This window comes from Simochromis diagramma, unplaced genomic scaffold (genome assembly GCF_900408965.1).
Source record: "Simochromis diagramma unplaced genomic scaffold, fSimDia1.1 OVJJ01000590.1, whole genome shotgun sequence".
NCBI classification, from domain to species: Eukaryota; Metazoa; Chordata; class Actinopteri; order Cichliformes; family Cichlidae; genus Simochromis; species Simochromis diagramma.
In genome coordinates this window covers 1,787,986-1,805,018 of record NW_024387057.1, presented here as the reverse complement: position 1 = coordinate 1,805,018, position 17,033 = coordinate 1,787,986, and the positions used below count along the sequence as shown (strand labels likewise).

At 41.1% G+C, this 17,033-nt stretch overlaps 1 protein-coding gene across 3 annotated transcripts in view; it reads left to right on the top strand.

Annotated features, from left to right (window-relative positions):
- LOC120742009 (phosphofurin acidic cluster sorting protein 1) overlaps positions 1-17,033 on the top strand; it is a 75,241-nt gene that overhangs the window by 26,658 nt on the left and 31,550 nt on the right. For all 3 annotated transcript variants that reach the window (XM_040045162.1, XM_040045161.1, XM_040045163.1), the window contains one exon: positions 15,947-16,034. In XM_040045162.1, coding sequence (XP_039901096.1) covers positions 15,947-16,034 — 88 coding nt within the window. The remainder of the gene's footprint in view (positions 1-15,946; positions 16,035-17,033) is intronic.

The following is a 17,033-nucleotide window of genomic DNA, read 5'->3' as shown; positions in this document are numbered from 1 at the left end:
AGATGTTAGGACAACAGAAAAGCTCACCGACCTCTAATCTAGTGCCATCTTCCTTCGATCAATACACACTGTATTCAAAGCACTGAATTAGTGCCGCGCTCTCCTGCTGCTCATTTCCTTAAAAAATATAAAACATTTTCCCTTCTCTCTCTATTTTTTTTCTGTCTTCCTTCCTCATTTTCTACGTGCTAAATAGTAAAGCATTCATGCATATTGATCAGCTGGACCATAATTAGCCTCCTCTGTGTGCATGTTTGCTTGCCTCCCTGGCTGTAATGAGCAGGCAGTGCTATCAGTTTGTAATGTGTGTCAGCGGGATTGGACGCCGTTTGGACAAACACTGATAAGATTTGAATCGGGACAGCTCCGACTGCGACTGACTACAGATGATATGCCAGCAGGCTGCTGCTGCTGTTTGTATATTGACTCAGAGCACATCATCCAGACGTTTCCCTTGGCTGAAACTGTTGCTACTGCGTGAGGCTGAATCAGACTGTAGGTCCAGCAGGAAATGCAGATCTTAGAAATGTCTACATTTAGTTATAAGTGCTTCCCTGGTCGGTAGAGCCAGTTTAGAGCTGTAGAAATTTGGTTTGTGGTATATAATAAATACCGAACCCAAATGTCACATTTTTAGTTGCCGTATCTCTAAATGACTCACGAGAATAGAAACGAGTGCAGCTTTGATTCTTTTGACAACCAAGTTGTTCATCAGATGAAACCGCAACATGTCCAGCTCCGTGAGTCAGGCGATGTCAAATGTGCTTCCTCCCACTTGCAGCCGATATTACATTTTCTGAATATAGCTTTTTATTTTTGTTGAAATGTCAAGCGAAGCCAGATTCAAGCATTCAGCCTCTGTGGAAATCATAAAAAAAGTTTGATCTTAATAAAGGTCAAACCACCTACTTACAAAAATTCAATGAAGGTCTTCAACAGAACCTTTAAAGGCTGGAGCTAAAGAAGCTGTTTTTAACCTTAAACTAATTAATAATGCATAATGAGTCAGCTGCTGAGAACTGGTCTCGGGAACATCTGATGACATTGTTTACTGCTGGTAATGATGATGACTCTGGCAGATTTAAGCTTCATGACATGGTGTTGTGTCAGAAAATGGGTACACTGGTCGTAATGGAATAGAAATGTTCAGCAGCAATACTCAGGCCGGCTGTGGGTTTTAGTTGGTGCTCTGTTGGCACTAAGAGGCCCAAAGTGTGCCCTTACATCATTACGCAACCAGCATCAGGCTAAAGTGGTAGGAAGAATCTATGCTTTAAGGTGCAACCTTTGGTGCATTCAGAGATGCTCTTCTGCATTCCTCGGTTATAACAAGTGGTTATTTGCGTTACCGTTGCTTTCTTATCAGCAAAGCAGTCTGCCAACTCCCTGCTGACCTCTGACATCAATTTTTAACCCAGAGAGCTGCTGCTCACTGGATAGTTTCTATTTTTCACTTTTTTCAGGCCACTCTCATAGTGGTCTGAACTGTAGTGAGGTCTGTGTGGAAAAATGACATAAATCACAGATCTTCCTTATTCTGATGCCCGATTTGAACTTCAGCAGGTCGTCTTCACCATGTCTACATGTCTAAAGGCACTGAGTTTGTGCTCTTAGATGTGTTAGCGAGCCATGAGAGTGTAGTTATAGAGGGTTTAACGGATTTCTGTAGTCTGTTTCTTCTGGCTGCAAGACAGTTTTCTCCCAGGTGATTAAGAAAATGTCCTAAAAATGAGTTGATCTTTGTAAAAAAACAAAACAAAAAAACAAACAAACCCCAAAACACTGACTCTCCTGTGCACATTAAAAAAAAATCAAATGTATTCATTGTCTAACAAAGTACATTGTGCAAAAACATGTTTCCTTCCTGCTTATTGCTGCTGTATTGTTTGTTTATTGTAATGTTACTTGAGCACTGGTCTGCTGCACCACTGTGGGCGAGGATGGAGGAAGCTTCAGCCTCACTGGAGTCTGACTGCTGCTGTGACCAGCATGCTAATCATCTGTGCAGGCTAAGGGCGGTATAGGCTATATACACACACACACACACACACACACACACACACACACACACACACACACACACACACACACACACACACACACACACACACCTGCACAAACTCACTGCTCTGTCTGTTGGTTTGGGTCCAGCCCATCTCCACCTTAAAGCAATCATCTCTCCTAATTGAGTGACGTCTTAGACACCCAACGTCATGCTTCACCCCCTTCCCCGCTTTTCCCCGAAAGGCCCGCCTTCTCCAGCTGCTAATTGGCTGTCACAGACCTGTCAGAGGGTCACGGATAAGAAGTAGAGCAGGATGCCGAGCTTTATGACTCACTCTGCAGGCTGGTTGATCTGAGTGATGGTTTCATAGGAAAGAACTATCTGTATGTTAGCATGATCCCTTTTGTTTTATAACCAAATATTTCTGTTATACTTGAGTAAATTCAACTGAAACATTAGAAGAGTAGATGGTATTTGTTGTCGGGGTTAATGATATTAGTCGGTCATGTTCGTGCATTATATCAGGCTGGTTTCCACGCAGTGATAGTCTGAGTCACACCAGATGACTCCAATGGTGTAGCCTAAATTAACTGTGCTTTAAGGGTGTGTTTGCAGAGGTTCCACCTCTGTAGGTCTTTTTGATGTGTTTTGATACATGTGTTTATTTAATTTCACTGTATTTTATTTTCACTGTATACTAGGGCTGCACGATTTTGCATAAAATGAGAATCACGATTTTTTTGGCTTAGAATTGAGATCACGATTCTCTCACGATTTTCTTTTCCAGTATAAATATTTATTGCACTTATTAACTGCACATCAACTTCGTAACAGTTGAACTGAACATAAACAATAAATAAACATAAAAACAACAAATGTCTCACATTTTGTCATTGCCGCAAAATGTTGTACTGCTTGAAATTCCGTCTCCACCGTTGCTCGACACTGCGTGTATAGAGCAGGTAGTGCAACAATAGAAAAATAGTTGCGGGACAGCACTGTGTAGCGTTTGTCTAGGGTGTTGATCATTCTCCTAAATCCCTCGTTTTGCACAGTGTTGATGGGAGCCATATCTTTGGTCAGGTGATAAGTAATAGCCTCCGTAATTTCTTTGTGCCTGCGGGAGTTCAACGTGTATAGGGAAGCGCTGTATAAGGTTCCCGTTATTGATGTTTGGGTGGTTGACCGGGACGGATTTTCTCCTGTCACTTTCTCGTCATCCCTGACGTGCTCTCCGTTGTTTTTTCCCTGCTAATTTTAGCATCACACGGCACAGCTTCTGTACCACGTGGTATAAGGCTCCGCCCTTGTCATTTGTTGAGCAGGAAGAGTGAGCGCTTGTTTTCATGCAGATTACGTCCCGGATCAAAATGCGGTACAATCGTCGTCGTCTTTTTTTTTTTTTTTTTTTTTTTTAAATCGTTGTCATTTGGAAATGAGATCGCACATAAGTATGAATCGAGATCGCGATTTTCTAACGATTAATCGTGCAGCCCTACTGTATACAGTTTTATTGTCCGCAGTGCGAACGAGTAGCTACTTTTGGTAGCAATGTGGACACGTCTTTCTTATGTTATCTTATTTTTCTACCAGTTCTTCTACTCTAATTTAGTTGTACCTGCCTTTTTAAGGCTTGTTTGATTTAAAAGGCCTGGATATTAATTGTATTCAGTATTTTTTTTTTTTAAGTATTAAAAACTAACAAATGGGTAATAGATGCTAACATTAGCACAAGTTTTCTAGTAACGTTTTTTTTGGTTATTTCTAAAGCCAAATAATATCTTTGATTGCCTTAGACTACAGTTTTGTTATTGCTACTAACCTAGGGTATCAGTATTGTTAATGAACATTTTTAAAAATATCTAAAAACTTTATGAAACAAGCGCCGCTTAAGCTAGCTAGCTCTATCTACAACTGTGCTATAAAAGAAATGCTAATTCAGTCCTTTTATAAAGTCTTTCAGTAATCATTTACATTAGCTGGTATTTTCAGACATAACATTTTATAAATTAAGTATTTTGAGAGTACATTAAACAAAACTTGGCTATTTTTTAAACTGTTTTCTTTTCCTAGCATATTTTGCCTCAACACAGTAAATAACTGCACTGAGTATCTTTGACCACAGCAAAGATGAAATTGAGTACAAATCCTCATTTCAACCTGCATCTAGTAATGCTTTAATGATTGTAGAATTTTAACTATTCTGAGGTGTGTGATGTGTGGAAAAAGTGAACCACCAAAATAAATGAGGGTATAATAGGACGCTCTTGTGGCATAAATAGGGCGCAGACTTGCGGACCAACACTTTCTGACTCAGACTTTCTGCAGCGTTTCCAAGTAGAATAATTTCCGGCTAATGAAGGTTACCTTGCATTGTTATTTTTGATGAGTCACACACCCCACACACACATGCACGAGCAAATACAAAGTATTGACTGAGCGGCGCTTGATTCCTCCAATCTATCCGTCTATTTATATTTCCAGACTAAAGCTCCCCGCTGTGCCGACACACTCTTCCTTTTGTCGTAATAGCACACGGTGTGAGTTTGAGACCTGTTTTTCAGACGAATTATGCTGTTTTCATCTTAATATAAAAGCAAAGAGAAAAAAAAAATTGATTCGCTCTTCAGAGCTTTTGACATCTTTACAGGCTGCATCCACTCAGCCAAGCGCTATTTTAAGAATGCTGTTAGTGAAAAACCAAATGCTTGTTATTTCTGCTGCCTGTAGAGTCCACGCAGTGAAATATGTTCTCTCTCTTTCCATTCATTCTCTATCTTCTGTCTCTTTTTGTTTACATTCTGTTCTGCGTCTGCGTATGTGTGCTCTGGATTTCATGCACAAGTTATTTTTAATGTCTTTTGTTCCTCTGTGCGTATATGTAGGACGTGTGTGTGTGTGTGTGTGTTTCTTTAGTGTATGAGAGTTGGCGATTATTGAAGACCTTGAGATCAAAACATACCCTTGTGAGGTTTTACAACACCTCCCACATTCACATGCTCAAAAACACACAGAAACACTTTCAAAGTCACATAGGCAGGAGGCAAAGATCAAAGTCCAGTGTTTCCTGGCCTTTACCTTTGGATAACTGGTTTTGTTTTTTCCCTCCTCTATCTCCAGGGCCTTTTTTCTTTCTTTCTGTTTTTTTTTTTAAGTGTGTGTTTGTCCACAAATCCATGTCCATAAATCAGCCAGCAGCAAAGTGACAGGGGATAAGAGGTGAAGGCTGATATGAAAGCAGAAGCCAGAGACATTTTTTTTTTTTTTTTTTAAATTGACTGGTTTATTTTTCCCAGTAAAGGCTACTTTTAACTACATCTCCCAGCACCTTTTCGCAAGACTCACATCAGGGCACTCAATGTTTAAGAAGTCTGAATTTTGACTCTTCAAAATTGTGAAATATCCGAGCTGTATCTGATTTTTAGGACCACATGAAAGTGCGCTGCTTCAGAATTAAAAAGAACACGGGCGATTTCATTTGTGCTGCTCGCGCTTTGATGGAAAATCAGATCTGAGCGACAAAAAAGATCAAGCTGAATGTGAAATCGGGTGTTTAACACAAAGCCGCTCTGATGAAATACTCGCATGTGATTGAGCTCTTAGCTATGCCCATAACATGTGTCATCAACTTCTCTTTCTGGTTTTGTGCCAGCAGTTGGGTTTCTGTGGGTTTTTAAAGTGCTTTAAGCAGCTTTTGTGAACGATATGTTCTTTTTTTTTCTTTGTCTTTTTTTGAGGAAATGCCATGTTTTGGTGGTAATGTGACTGGCAGTTATTAGGAAAGGTGCGTTCAGGTGTTCCTGGGAGGTGGTGGGAAATTCAGAGTAACCACAGAAATGGGCGTGGCCCTCTGTAGCATCAGGCTGTTCTGTTTTTGTGCTTCCTTCTATGACATAACATATAATACACAGCCGTCAGAGTTCATAAATCACAGTCAGGTGACTGAGTGTTTTACACATATATTAGTTTACTATGCTTCTTTAACCATCACTTTAATTTTATATGTAATTTTGCATACCATATAATGCTGCAGTGCTGCCAGGCATCACATGCCTAGATTTCTACTCATAGTCTTGATTTTGTTCATCACTTTTCACAAGATGCATCAGCTTGTTGCATTGTTTATGTATATCTATCTATTACTCTATAGTAACAGAGTAATAATATTAATCTTGTTTTATTAGCTCATCCAGTCAAAGGGCTGGCGAGCTGCTGCCAAGGTGAGGCGTCTGTCATCTATCCAAAAGATCCAGAGGAGCTACCACCGGATAATGAGTTTATATAATGACCAGTGATAGCACAGGTCATCTTTACACAGTAAGTCATTCTTGTACTACACAGGAAAACCTCAAGGATAGTTTCTTTTTTTTTTTATTGACGAGGATTTTTGTGCTTAAACTCAGTTTTCAATCTCGATTTTTCGATTAATCGTCCCCAAATCCTCCTGATTGTGATGAAATCTCTGCTCTTAGAGATGATAGAAATATTCATCTGATCAATACACATCTCACTCTGTGTGTGTGTGTGTGTTGCACTGTGTTGAAAATGAGCATTTTGCCCTGCTGTGCGTCAAGGACAGACTAATCCATGTAACAGAATGATAATGAGTTTGTAGGAGGAGACGCTAATAAAGAAGAAGGGCACGACTCTTAGTCCCCCCCCCCCCCCCCCCCCCCCCCCCCAACAGACCAGGCCCCCCCAAACAGACCAGGCCCTGCCATCGATCACCATTACTGAGAGGTGGAGGCAACGCCACGTTACTTAAGAAAGAAGATTGGGCGTAGCAGTGAAAAGAGTGGAGTTGAGTTACAGTTATGCGAGCAAGGGAGAAGGAGAGCAGCTGTCCTTAAGTAGGAAGCAGGAGGAGGTGAGCTGTAGGAGGGGAGGAAGGATGAAGACCATTAAAGAATAGAAAATTAGCAGGAGAAGTCACATGGTCACACGGAAGGGAAGGGTTTAAAATAAAATGCTCGATGTGAAGGTCGGTGCAAGGGCGGCTCTTTTCTTTCTGCCGTGTGTACTTAGCATGTTATTTTCCTTGCGTGACACGGCAAGGTCACACCGCTCATGACTGACTGTCGTCAAGGAAACCATAGGCACCTTCCTCCTTAAAGAAGCAGACCTTTTATACCCACGCACGTTTAGACGCTCGCAGCATCATGTGCCAAAGCCACATCCTGACATTAGTGAAATCCTCATTTGTGTGTGTATTGCTTTCATTTGTTGATAATGTTTTATTTCCCTTCAAGTTTATTTGATGTTGTCAGAATCACTTGCGGAAGTATCAGTTAATTGGTGTAATTAAATCTGGGTGATGAGAAAAGCTGAACGTGGTTTGGTTTTTCACTTTTTAATGACCGACCCTCTCCTGGGGCGCCGCTTTGTTATAGAGGATAAAGTAATCTGGGACCGAAATGATGAGTCAGTTCCAGAAAATAATCTCATCGATAATTTGAGTCATTCTTCAAGCTGACATGTGTGGAAAGACAAACTCGAGAGTCTTTTTGCTTTTTTTTTTTTTGTAATATCGTAAATAGTTCCATAACACTGAGACGAGATGAGCCTCCAGCCATCCTTCCCAAGGAAAAATGATGCCTCTGAATGAGAGCACTAGGAAAGATAAAGTCTATAAACCATGAATGTCACAATTAGGGTTGTCAAAAAAAAATTTATACTCTGAGATACTAATCGATACTGGAAAAACCATTACTATCGGATCAGGTACTCGCTTGCAACAGTATCGATTGGAAGAGTGCCGTTTTCGCCTCCTCCAGCTGAGACACAACTTCACAGCCTCACTCACTAGCAGCTGAAAGAGCTGACGTTCACAACAGTGAACAACACAGTATGACGGTCACTAAAGCTCCTGTTTCAACAACATTGACATGTTAAAGAATAATATGTAATAATATGTAATTGTGGGATATGTGACTATTGACTAAAGGCAATGGTGCTGTTGCATTATTTGATTTAATGTTATAACCATGTTATAAGCATGCATGTTATAAGCATGCATGTTATAAGCAGGATGATGACTGTTCTTGAAAACCTCAGTTAACAAAAACAACCGAAAACCAAAAACCTATCAGATAACTGCAGGAGTTGGTAATATTCATCCCATGGGGGCCCTGCATATCAACAACGCCTCATGGAAATCATTTGTTTTGGATTAAACTGCCTTCCACAGTGCTACCCATGTCGATAGTGTTACTGAAAATGCCAAACATTTGCTGGTAAAAGCTTCGTTAGTCAGAGTACTTCTTTTATTATTATGTTTTTTTTTTTCCCATTTTGATTATAATAACTTATTTTTTCACGTGAAAAGGTGCTTTGTTTTGTTCTTTTCTAGTGCTGTTTGAAGTGTGAAGATATCCCCTTGGACTGAGTAGTAATGAGTGTAATTTTTTTTGTAATTATGCAGACGTGGAAGATTATTTAGCTAATTGGAAAATAGCTCATAACTGGCACATTAATCAGTTAAATGAGGCCTAAAATGACTCGAGGTAAGGCTTTTTTTTTTTTCCTGGCCTAGCTTGCTTTTCGTTTTTCAAGTTTGATACTTTGTTTTGTGTGCGCGTCTGAAAGACATGCTGTCTGTTTCTACAGAGACTGACCTTTACAGAATATCAGAGGTCAGTCTTCCCACAGACATTATCGAGCCGTTCTCTGCCTCCGTCAGAGCCCTCGTTTCATCCGCCCATGCCTTTTTCCCTAAACAAATAAACAAATATCTGCGACTGTGGGGAAAACACGAGGCGTTTTCAGTCAAAGGGGCATTAAACATTAATTTAGCTGCAGTGAGTCAGATGTGGAGGTCTTCTTCAGTTTGTCCCGTAGAACCAGAAAGGGTTTCTGTGATAAACCGATGCACTCACCTCATCGGTGAGGACATGCAAAACATAACGCGGGTTCACAACACAAAATAGCAGAAATACCCAAAGAAAAGTTTCTGGAGAGAACTGATAAACTAAAGATGCATCAGATCAGGTTTTCTTTTTTTCAGGTTATCACATATTTCAATTGAAAATGTTATAGAAATTGAAAAAACAACAGTCTGTATGATATTCACAACTTTCCCTGGAAATGAGTTAATTATGCAGCAGCTCAATTAAGAGCCTGCATGCTCGCTTATTGTTTTTCCTGCAGATTTCAACCACACCATGCGGATCAGCGGTTTTCAGAAAGCCGTAAATGTTCAAGCTGAAATTTGCATCACAGCCGAGGAAGCTTTAGCTGCTGTGGAGACTGTTTTGATACGCTTGAAGGCAAAGAAGTGAAGCTTTTTACACCCAAATGAAGTCACCCAGTACATTTTGCCTACTTAATTTCATTTACAGAATGTTTAAATGTGTGAAACTCCCTCCCCTCCAAACAAAAGTAGATAAATATTCACTCAATTGTGGAGCTCGCATCAAATCACCATTCATGGAACTGCAGGTTTTATTGCCACTGACCTTTTTAGATGAAGGAAAAACTAACTTTGAACAGGACAAAGTTGCACATCCTGAACATACAGCCGGCTGGTCTGTGTGGAGTTCCTTGGATTTCCTCTGGGTACTCCATCAATGTCAGCTTAGCTGATGTGAGTACACTGGGGGAATCCCCCCCACAAAAACTGATGTTTGAATATATGTATGTGAAATTAAACACTATGCTTTGAGCTGTTACCACTCCTGCTTTAAAAACACATAGTTCTGTAACCCATAGGTTTGTAACGGGACTTGGGTGCCTGGCTTGCTTTTTGTTGCCATCTTTTCTGCTGTTTTAAGGCTGAAAAAAATGTTGCTGATAACAAGAAAAGTCAAGTCAAAATGTAATCCTGTGCACGCCCACTCTCCTTTTCTTTAGAACCACTTGTGTTAGAGAAGTGAAACTCGTGCGTTACAGGAAAAATGTGTTGGCACATGTTTTACAAGCAAAGTTGGAGGTTTTCCTGATAGATTTGTTTTTTTGGAGCTGGCAGCAATTGAAGGAAGTGCAGCTTGAGGCACTTCCACATCAGGTTGTACATTTGCAGGGCTGAGGCTTGTTCGATGGTGCTGTTGAAGCCAGCAGACAAATTTGTACACGTTTGTGTGTCTGTGTTGCTTTTTTTTTTTTTTTAAATATTGATTATTATGCAATATGATGGATAGTATAAGGTTAAAGTGGCTCCTTTTGATCTTGCATTCTTGAGTTAATGCATTGTTTTATTAAACTGATAAGAGGCAGTGTTGGCTTCAAGATGTAGAGGGAGCAGAAGTGGCATTACTTGACCCCTACTTGTACTTTACTGTTAGTGTGTGATCCTCTGTAGGACTCACACAGGTGGGGCGGGAAGCACTGGATGACACAATCAGGAAGTTTAGACAAACCACAGAGAAACTTTTCACAAATTACTACACAGTTGACGTGGCGACGGTCACGCCCAGTCAGAGCTCCATGGAGCTTCTCTATTTCCAGCTGTTTAAGGCTTAGATTGACATACAGGATTTTTGTTATTGTCAACAAAAACCACAAAACTCACCGAATTGGTCCTAAACACGTGTGTGTATATACACTGCTGTGAATTCACGTTTAAACAGTTGATCCAACGTCATCAAAACTTAAAGCAGATGCATTTTCTTCTGCTTCCACAGATTTACACAACAACAGTATGTCAGAGGCGACGTTTCTCCTCAGCTCATTCCAAAAGTCTGGAAACCAAATATCATACCAAATATGTGTAGTGCTGTAAAAAGGTATTTACACCCTTCTGGCTTTCTTATTTTCAGATAATCAAAAACATTTTAATATTGGACATAAACAGCGTGAGTAAAGACAAAATGCAGTTTTTGTACTGCTGAAGTTCAGCTTACCAAAAATGTGTTTAATCGCAGTTTAAATTTATATAAAAGAAGAAGAAGGGGACAAATACTTTTCACAGCAGAGTAACAATCAGTTTGGAGCAAAGAGATTTACATCTTTGTGGAAAGAAATCACAATCCTGGCGTAGTTCGACTCTCTAAGAGACAAATTCGTTTCTTGTTTTTTCCATTATGCATCTCAGCCCATAATTCTATCCCAGCTGTTAAGCAACAGAAGCAGGTTTGTAATTATTTGGGGATGAAAGATGAAGCCGTGCTCCCTTTTTCGGGTGCGTGAGTGTAGACGCCGCTCTCTCCGTTTCCATCACATGCCGATTTATTTTTCTTTCAGTCATGCTCTGCTCGAGTCTGTTCCTTTGTTCGGGTTGATGATAACGGGCAGTGACTTTTAAAGTGTAGTGACAAGCTGTCGAGGAGCCAGGGCAGGAGTGAGAGGTGAACCACGGAGGAAGTGCTGGTGGCGGGCGGACTGTTTTGACCTTTACCATGTGATTCCCCTCGCCGACTGTGGTTACTGGTCCGATCACCGTGGCAGTGAAGGCTGGTGCAGCATTTTCTTTAATCCTGTAGGGGATTTACAGTAGTTAAACAACAGCATAAATAACAGTGGAAAAGAATAAAACTTGGTGTCTACGCGATGCTTTAATGGAAAACTCGTGTTTCAGACTGTGCAGAAATCCCAGCGCTCCTCGCATCCATTTACAGAGCAACAAGTAAAGTAGTAAGTTCCTCTCGAGGGAAATCTGAATTCTTGAAGCTGTTATATAACACAAGCAATAAAGCACTGAACTAGTTTTTGTGGTGAACCAATTACTGCAGTAAATTAAAAGTTACTGTGTGGATTCTTAACATTTCTGTAGCCTTGACTCTGGTGTCGTAGATGATTTACAGGCTGCTCTGCTTTTAGTTAGATGGAAATATAAGAGGGAAAATGTAGAAAATAGCCGTTAGCAAAGCTATTTCTTATATATTACCATGCCAAGTAGATATATGCTAATGCTAATTATTTATGTGAAGCTGTGCAGGTTAATGGTAAATGGAATAGTTCTTATATAGAGCTTTTCTACTCTGAGCACTCAGACTGCTTTTGTACAACTTGCCTCATTCACCCATTCATACAAGCACTTTTTTCCATGCTTTTCCAATGTAGGCGCTTTCTGTCTAACATTTATACACTGATGGATGCATCAGAGAGCAACTTGGTGTTAGCATCTTGCCCAAGGATAGTTTGGCATGCAGACTGAAGCAGGCGCTTTGACTGCAGCGTGTTGGCAATCTGTCTGCATTCATAAATTAGATGGGTATTCTTTGTAAACCTTTACCATTCTGTCCTGGGAGTGACAGAGAGGGTCCGGGATTGTTTGGAGACCAGTTGTTTCCCACTATGTGACCAATGCAGTCGCTTTGGTATCGATTGTGATCGCCCAGCTAAACCTCTGGCTAACCAGTTGGTTGCCACAACATCTACTGCAGAGATGGTGATGTATTAGTTGCTAGCCGATTGCAGACTTGTTTGCAAACAACTCACCAACTATTCTTGGAGAAACTCAACGTGTTGCAAACCGCAAACAGAAAATGTTTGCGTTGAAAGTAAAAGTCGTGGCTTACCGCTCAAATTGAACGGTTGTCCGTTTCCTGTTTGCGTTGCACTTTTTCTGATTTAATTGCCACTTGGCAGGTGTTTGCAGACAAGTTGGTGTCATCCTTCAAAAGTTGTCACCTGCTAGCAAACAAAGCAGTTGCAAAGAGGTTGCCGCTATCACCATATCCTTCTCTGTGACCAGATTTCACCCATTAAGTTCCAGCAGCTTGCAGCCGGTTGGTTAATACACCTTTTTCCCTAGCAACCGGTCTCTACACCATGTGACTGAGACCTTTGATGGCCAGATTATTTTACTTTCACCCAGGCAAAATTCTTCTAAATGTCAACATTTGGCATTTAATATTTAAAACCAAACTAGGGAGAGGGTGAGATGGAGGCAGATGATCTGCGGGGGCGACCCATCAAAGGGAGCAACGGAAAGAAGAAGATTTGAAACCAAACTCTGGGGCTTTTTGGAAAATAAGCGATAAAATAATTGTGAGAAAGTCATACTGGAGCAGTTCTAAGTGTTGGGTGGTTGCTTGTAGTAACCTTTTAACAGTTTTTTCTTGCTGATTTGTGTGTTTGCAGTTTGTTTTTCTCTCTGTGTATATCTGTGCGTCTCCTTCATCCACTTTCTACCCACACCTCCCTTCGCCCCAGGTGCTTCAGCCCCATCTCTGATCGACCACTGGCACCCGGCCTCTTCTGCTCCCTCTCCACCTCGATTCATTCCACTCAGATCCAGCAGGTGTAAGCAGAAGTCTTAGCTGGCCTTTTCTATCGGAGATAAAAAATTGATCGTTTTTTATTCATAGCTTTAGCCTCTCCCGGCTGCTTTGATCGTGAAACTAGAAAACCTCTGCGTTCAGAAAAGGCTCTCTGTGTTTGTCGCTGACTTTCTTTCTTTCTTTTTCCAGCGGTTGCATCAGCAGTCGGGGGCCACTTGTCAATTTCGGTGGTTGGGTAGGGAGCACTTAAAGAAAGATGAAAGGCGAGTAAGTGGGGTGGATTTAGGAGAAGGCCCAGGTGAGACGAGAGGGAGCTGAGGGAGAAATGCGGAGCAATTTTCCTGTCCTCGCCCTCCGCCTTTTTAGTGTGACATCAAAAGAGGCTCTTGTCTATGTTTTGGGTAACAGCGCGGCTCTTTAGATGTGACCTCTGTCCTCTCTGGGCGATTGATCGGTGCAGGGTGTGGCGAATATTTACATAACTGACCGTTTAAACTATCTTGCTCTCCATCTGCTGCTTTTAAATATTGGTCGCCCTAGAAAAGAAAAGATGTTTTGTTTTTCCATTTGCGATGTCAGACAGTTCATTTCTCGGCACACATTTTGCCAGCCTCTGTCATCACCACTCCTCTGTTCTCTCTGGTGATGTCTCCCTCAATTTTCATGCCTCAGCCTCGCTTCCTTTCTCCTCTCCCTTTTGTTGCCTGCCTGCTTTTTGTTTCCTCCTCCTCCTCTGTATTCACGGCTGTTTCCACATCTCTGTTTGTTATTTGTCATTTACGTCTTTTCCTCTTCCTCCCTCTTGTCTGTTGTTGTCCTGTCTTTTCCTGTATATAATTTATTGGCACAATGCATTTGTGTCTTTTTCTCTTTGTGTGTCCTTTGCTTTTGTTTTTTGTTTGGTTTTTAGCTTCCATGTTTCTTCTTGATTTCCTCCAGGTTGCTCTGTCAGGTTTATTCTAGCGGTTTACTTTCTGTCCCTTAAGCCCTGGAGATGAATTATTGAACAGACTGACCCCCGGGTGCTATTGGGGAGGTGTGTGTGTGTGTGTGTGTGTGTGTATTTGTACTTGTTTAGACATCTTTGTGGGGACCAAAAAACCCAAAATGTGTTTTTTTTTGGTCAGGGTTACAGTTAGGTTATGGTTGGGTTTAGGCTACGCGTTAAGGGTTAAGCATACATTTTTGATGGTTAGGGTAAGCGGCTAGGAAAAGCATTATGTCAATTGGATGTCCTCACTAAGATATCAAAACGAGAATGTGTGTGTGTCTTTTCAGTGATTCGGTTTCAGGTCTTTAAATGCTCCTGGTCTTGTATGTCCCTTTGTGTTTTTGAACACTGGCATTTTGAGTATTTCTTCTAAGTGTCAGGAAACCTGAGGCCAATCTCTCGTTTCTTAGCTGTTTCTTTCAGATGGAAGACATCCGGCAGGATTTTTGTTTTTTGTCGTTGTTTATGTGTGCTGACGTAAGTGTTGGTGTCATTTGAACGGGACATTTTTAACTTTGACAAAAATAGCAATCCATTTTCATCGTGGGCTGGAGTATTTTGTTTTTTAACAGCCTGCCAACAGATAAAGCAGAACCGCGCTCAACGCCTCTTCTAAAGTCCTGTTTTATTTTTTGCTGTGTTTGATGGCCCTGATGAGAGGGACAGGGGGAACGGAGAGGAGACAGGAAGTGACAAATTACCACAAGCTGGCTTTTAGGCCATAATACAGACATGTATGTGGTCCACAACAAAGTGTGACTGATGCTGGATTTTGACTGTCAGTGCTCAAACTTCCTCTGTATATATCAGCTGATACTGTTTCTCTAGTGAATATACACAGTTGACTCCCAGCTGCATGTGCTGCAGACAGTGTTGTGCATACGCCTCGACAAACTGTGCAATGACATAATTTTTAAGCAGATATGCATGAATAATAATAATCGTGTGTTATAGCTCACTTACAGCCAACTTCAGTTTCATACTTGTTTGATTTAATAGACTGTATATAAAAGATGGTCAGAACCACAACAAAATTAAGGATGCTGCATTCTTATTGGCTAGCAGCTTTCGATAAATGGGTCGTTAGCCAGTTAGAGTGCCCCCTTTTATCATCGTATCTGAGTCTAACAGGGACAATGGTTTACTGTAAAGCTCTATACAGACTATTACATTTATCTGGATTGGCTAGAATATCAACCCTGATTAAAGATACTTGGTGTTAGCTAGCTCTCAGTTCAAAGTGGCTAACACTCAGTGACTTTGTCAGGTCAAATCTTTCTTCTTTTCTGTCCATAAGAAAACTTTAATAAGAGTACTTTGGTGTAATTCTAATATTTTCCCCTAATCATCGCTTCAAGCTTGTAACTTATTGTGCAGAGGAAGTTGATTTGTTTGTGCTGCAGACAAATTGCCTCAGCTTTTTGTTATGCAAATTTTTTTTTGCTCATTTCCTTTTATTTTTTAACTCTTTGCTCTATATTAAGCTTTTTGGGGTGAATTGAAGTTGAAATGTTCCTAGGCTGAAATAATCTCATCGACAGTAAACGCGGACAGATAAGCAGCTGGCAAAAATATCTTCATGTGCAAATGTGAGCACTGAGGCGTTCAGTTAAAGTTTTTCCAGACAGCTTCTGAACACTCCCGATCCCAGAGACTCAGTTCGCAGCACAAGCAAAGTGATCAACAGGTCATCAGACATCCATCTGTTCCCTGCACAGCTCAGGGCGCAGCAGTGCGAGGGCGCTGGATATCGAATCTAATTTTAGTGTCGTTGTGTGTGGTTTCCTGCAGGCTTTTCAATCTGACCCTGAAGAAGCTGATCATGCTGAAGGAGCTGGATAAGGACCTCACCTCAGTCGTCATCGCGGTCAAACTGCAGGTACGAGACGTCTCCAGGAGCACGAGGTGAAACGCACCTGCTGTACACGGAGGCCGGATTTTTATGGAGGCATTATTTTAGAAATGCATCAAAAGAAAAAGTTTCTGCAAACAGAATAAAACAACTTTGAAGATTACACATACAGATCCCTGTGAACAGTCTATGAGCGATAACTGAGTAATAACCAAAACAGAATTAGATGATGGGCACTAAAATCATACCTCGAAGCTCAGTTCCAGGAAACAAAATCAGTTTTTTTTAAAGTCTGACTGAACTTTCCTAGAAATAAAATCCTCCCCAAGGTTACATCCTGTTATGTCAAAGTCTGCTTGAGTTGAACATTTATCTTTATCTTTAATCATTAAATGACATTATAGGATTCAAAGATTTCCACTTTCAACAATGCTTAACGAGCAGACGATGAAAAACGAACCAACTCCCCACCTGGGGAAAAACCCGAAAGACTCAGCATTTGTTGCCCCGTTTGGCTTTTCTGTAAAGACGTTCATTGTTTTGCTGAGTCGGTTTCATTGGACGCAGACACGCTTCCTCCTCGTTGTTTTGCAGCCAAGCTGCTTTCTGAAATGCCTCATTAGCCGGGTGCTTTTCTCTTAGAACTGGCAGAAGGAGCAGCGCTGCCAAATCCCACTTTTTCTGACCATTGGAGAGCTTTTTGGCAGCGCAGGCGGCCAAGTTAGTTAAAGTTAGCACAGAATACTTCAAAAATACTGCATTTTGTCACATTTTGTTGTCATTTCTCTCTCTAATGCCAGGGCTCCACTCCAAACTTCTACTCGCTGGCTCGTTTTCAGTCTTGATTGCTATCATCTTGTTTTCTAAGTAAACCATTAAATTCTCTGCTGCTCTCTCACATAAGGCTCTTTAAGCTGGTTTAATTCTTTTTCCATGCGGCTGCCGCTCGCTCAGTCTTCCAGCCCTGCTTTCTCCTATCAGGCATTTCTCCTTCCTCACCTCCTCCTCCGGCTGTGCATGGCTGAT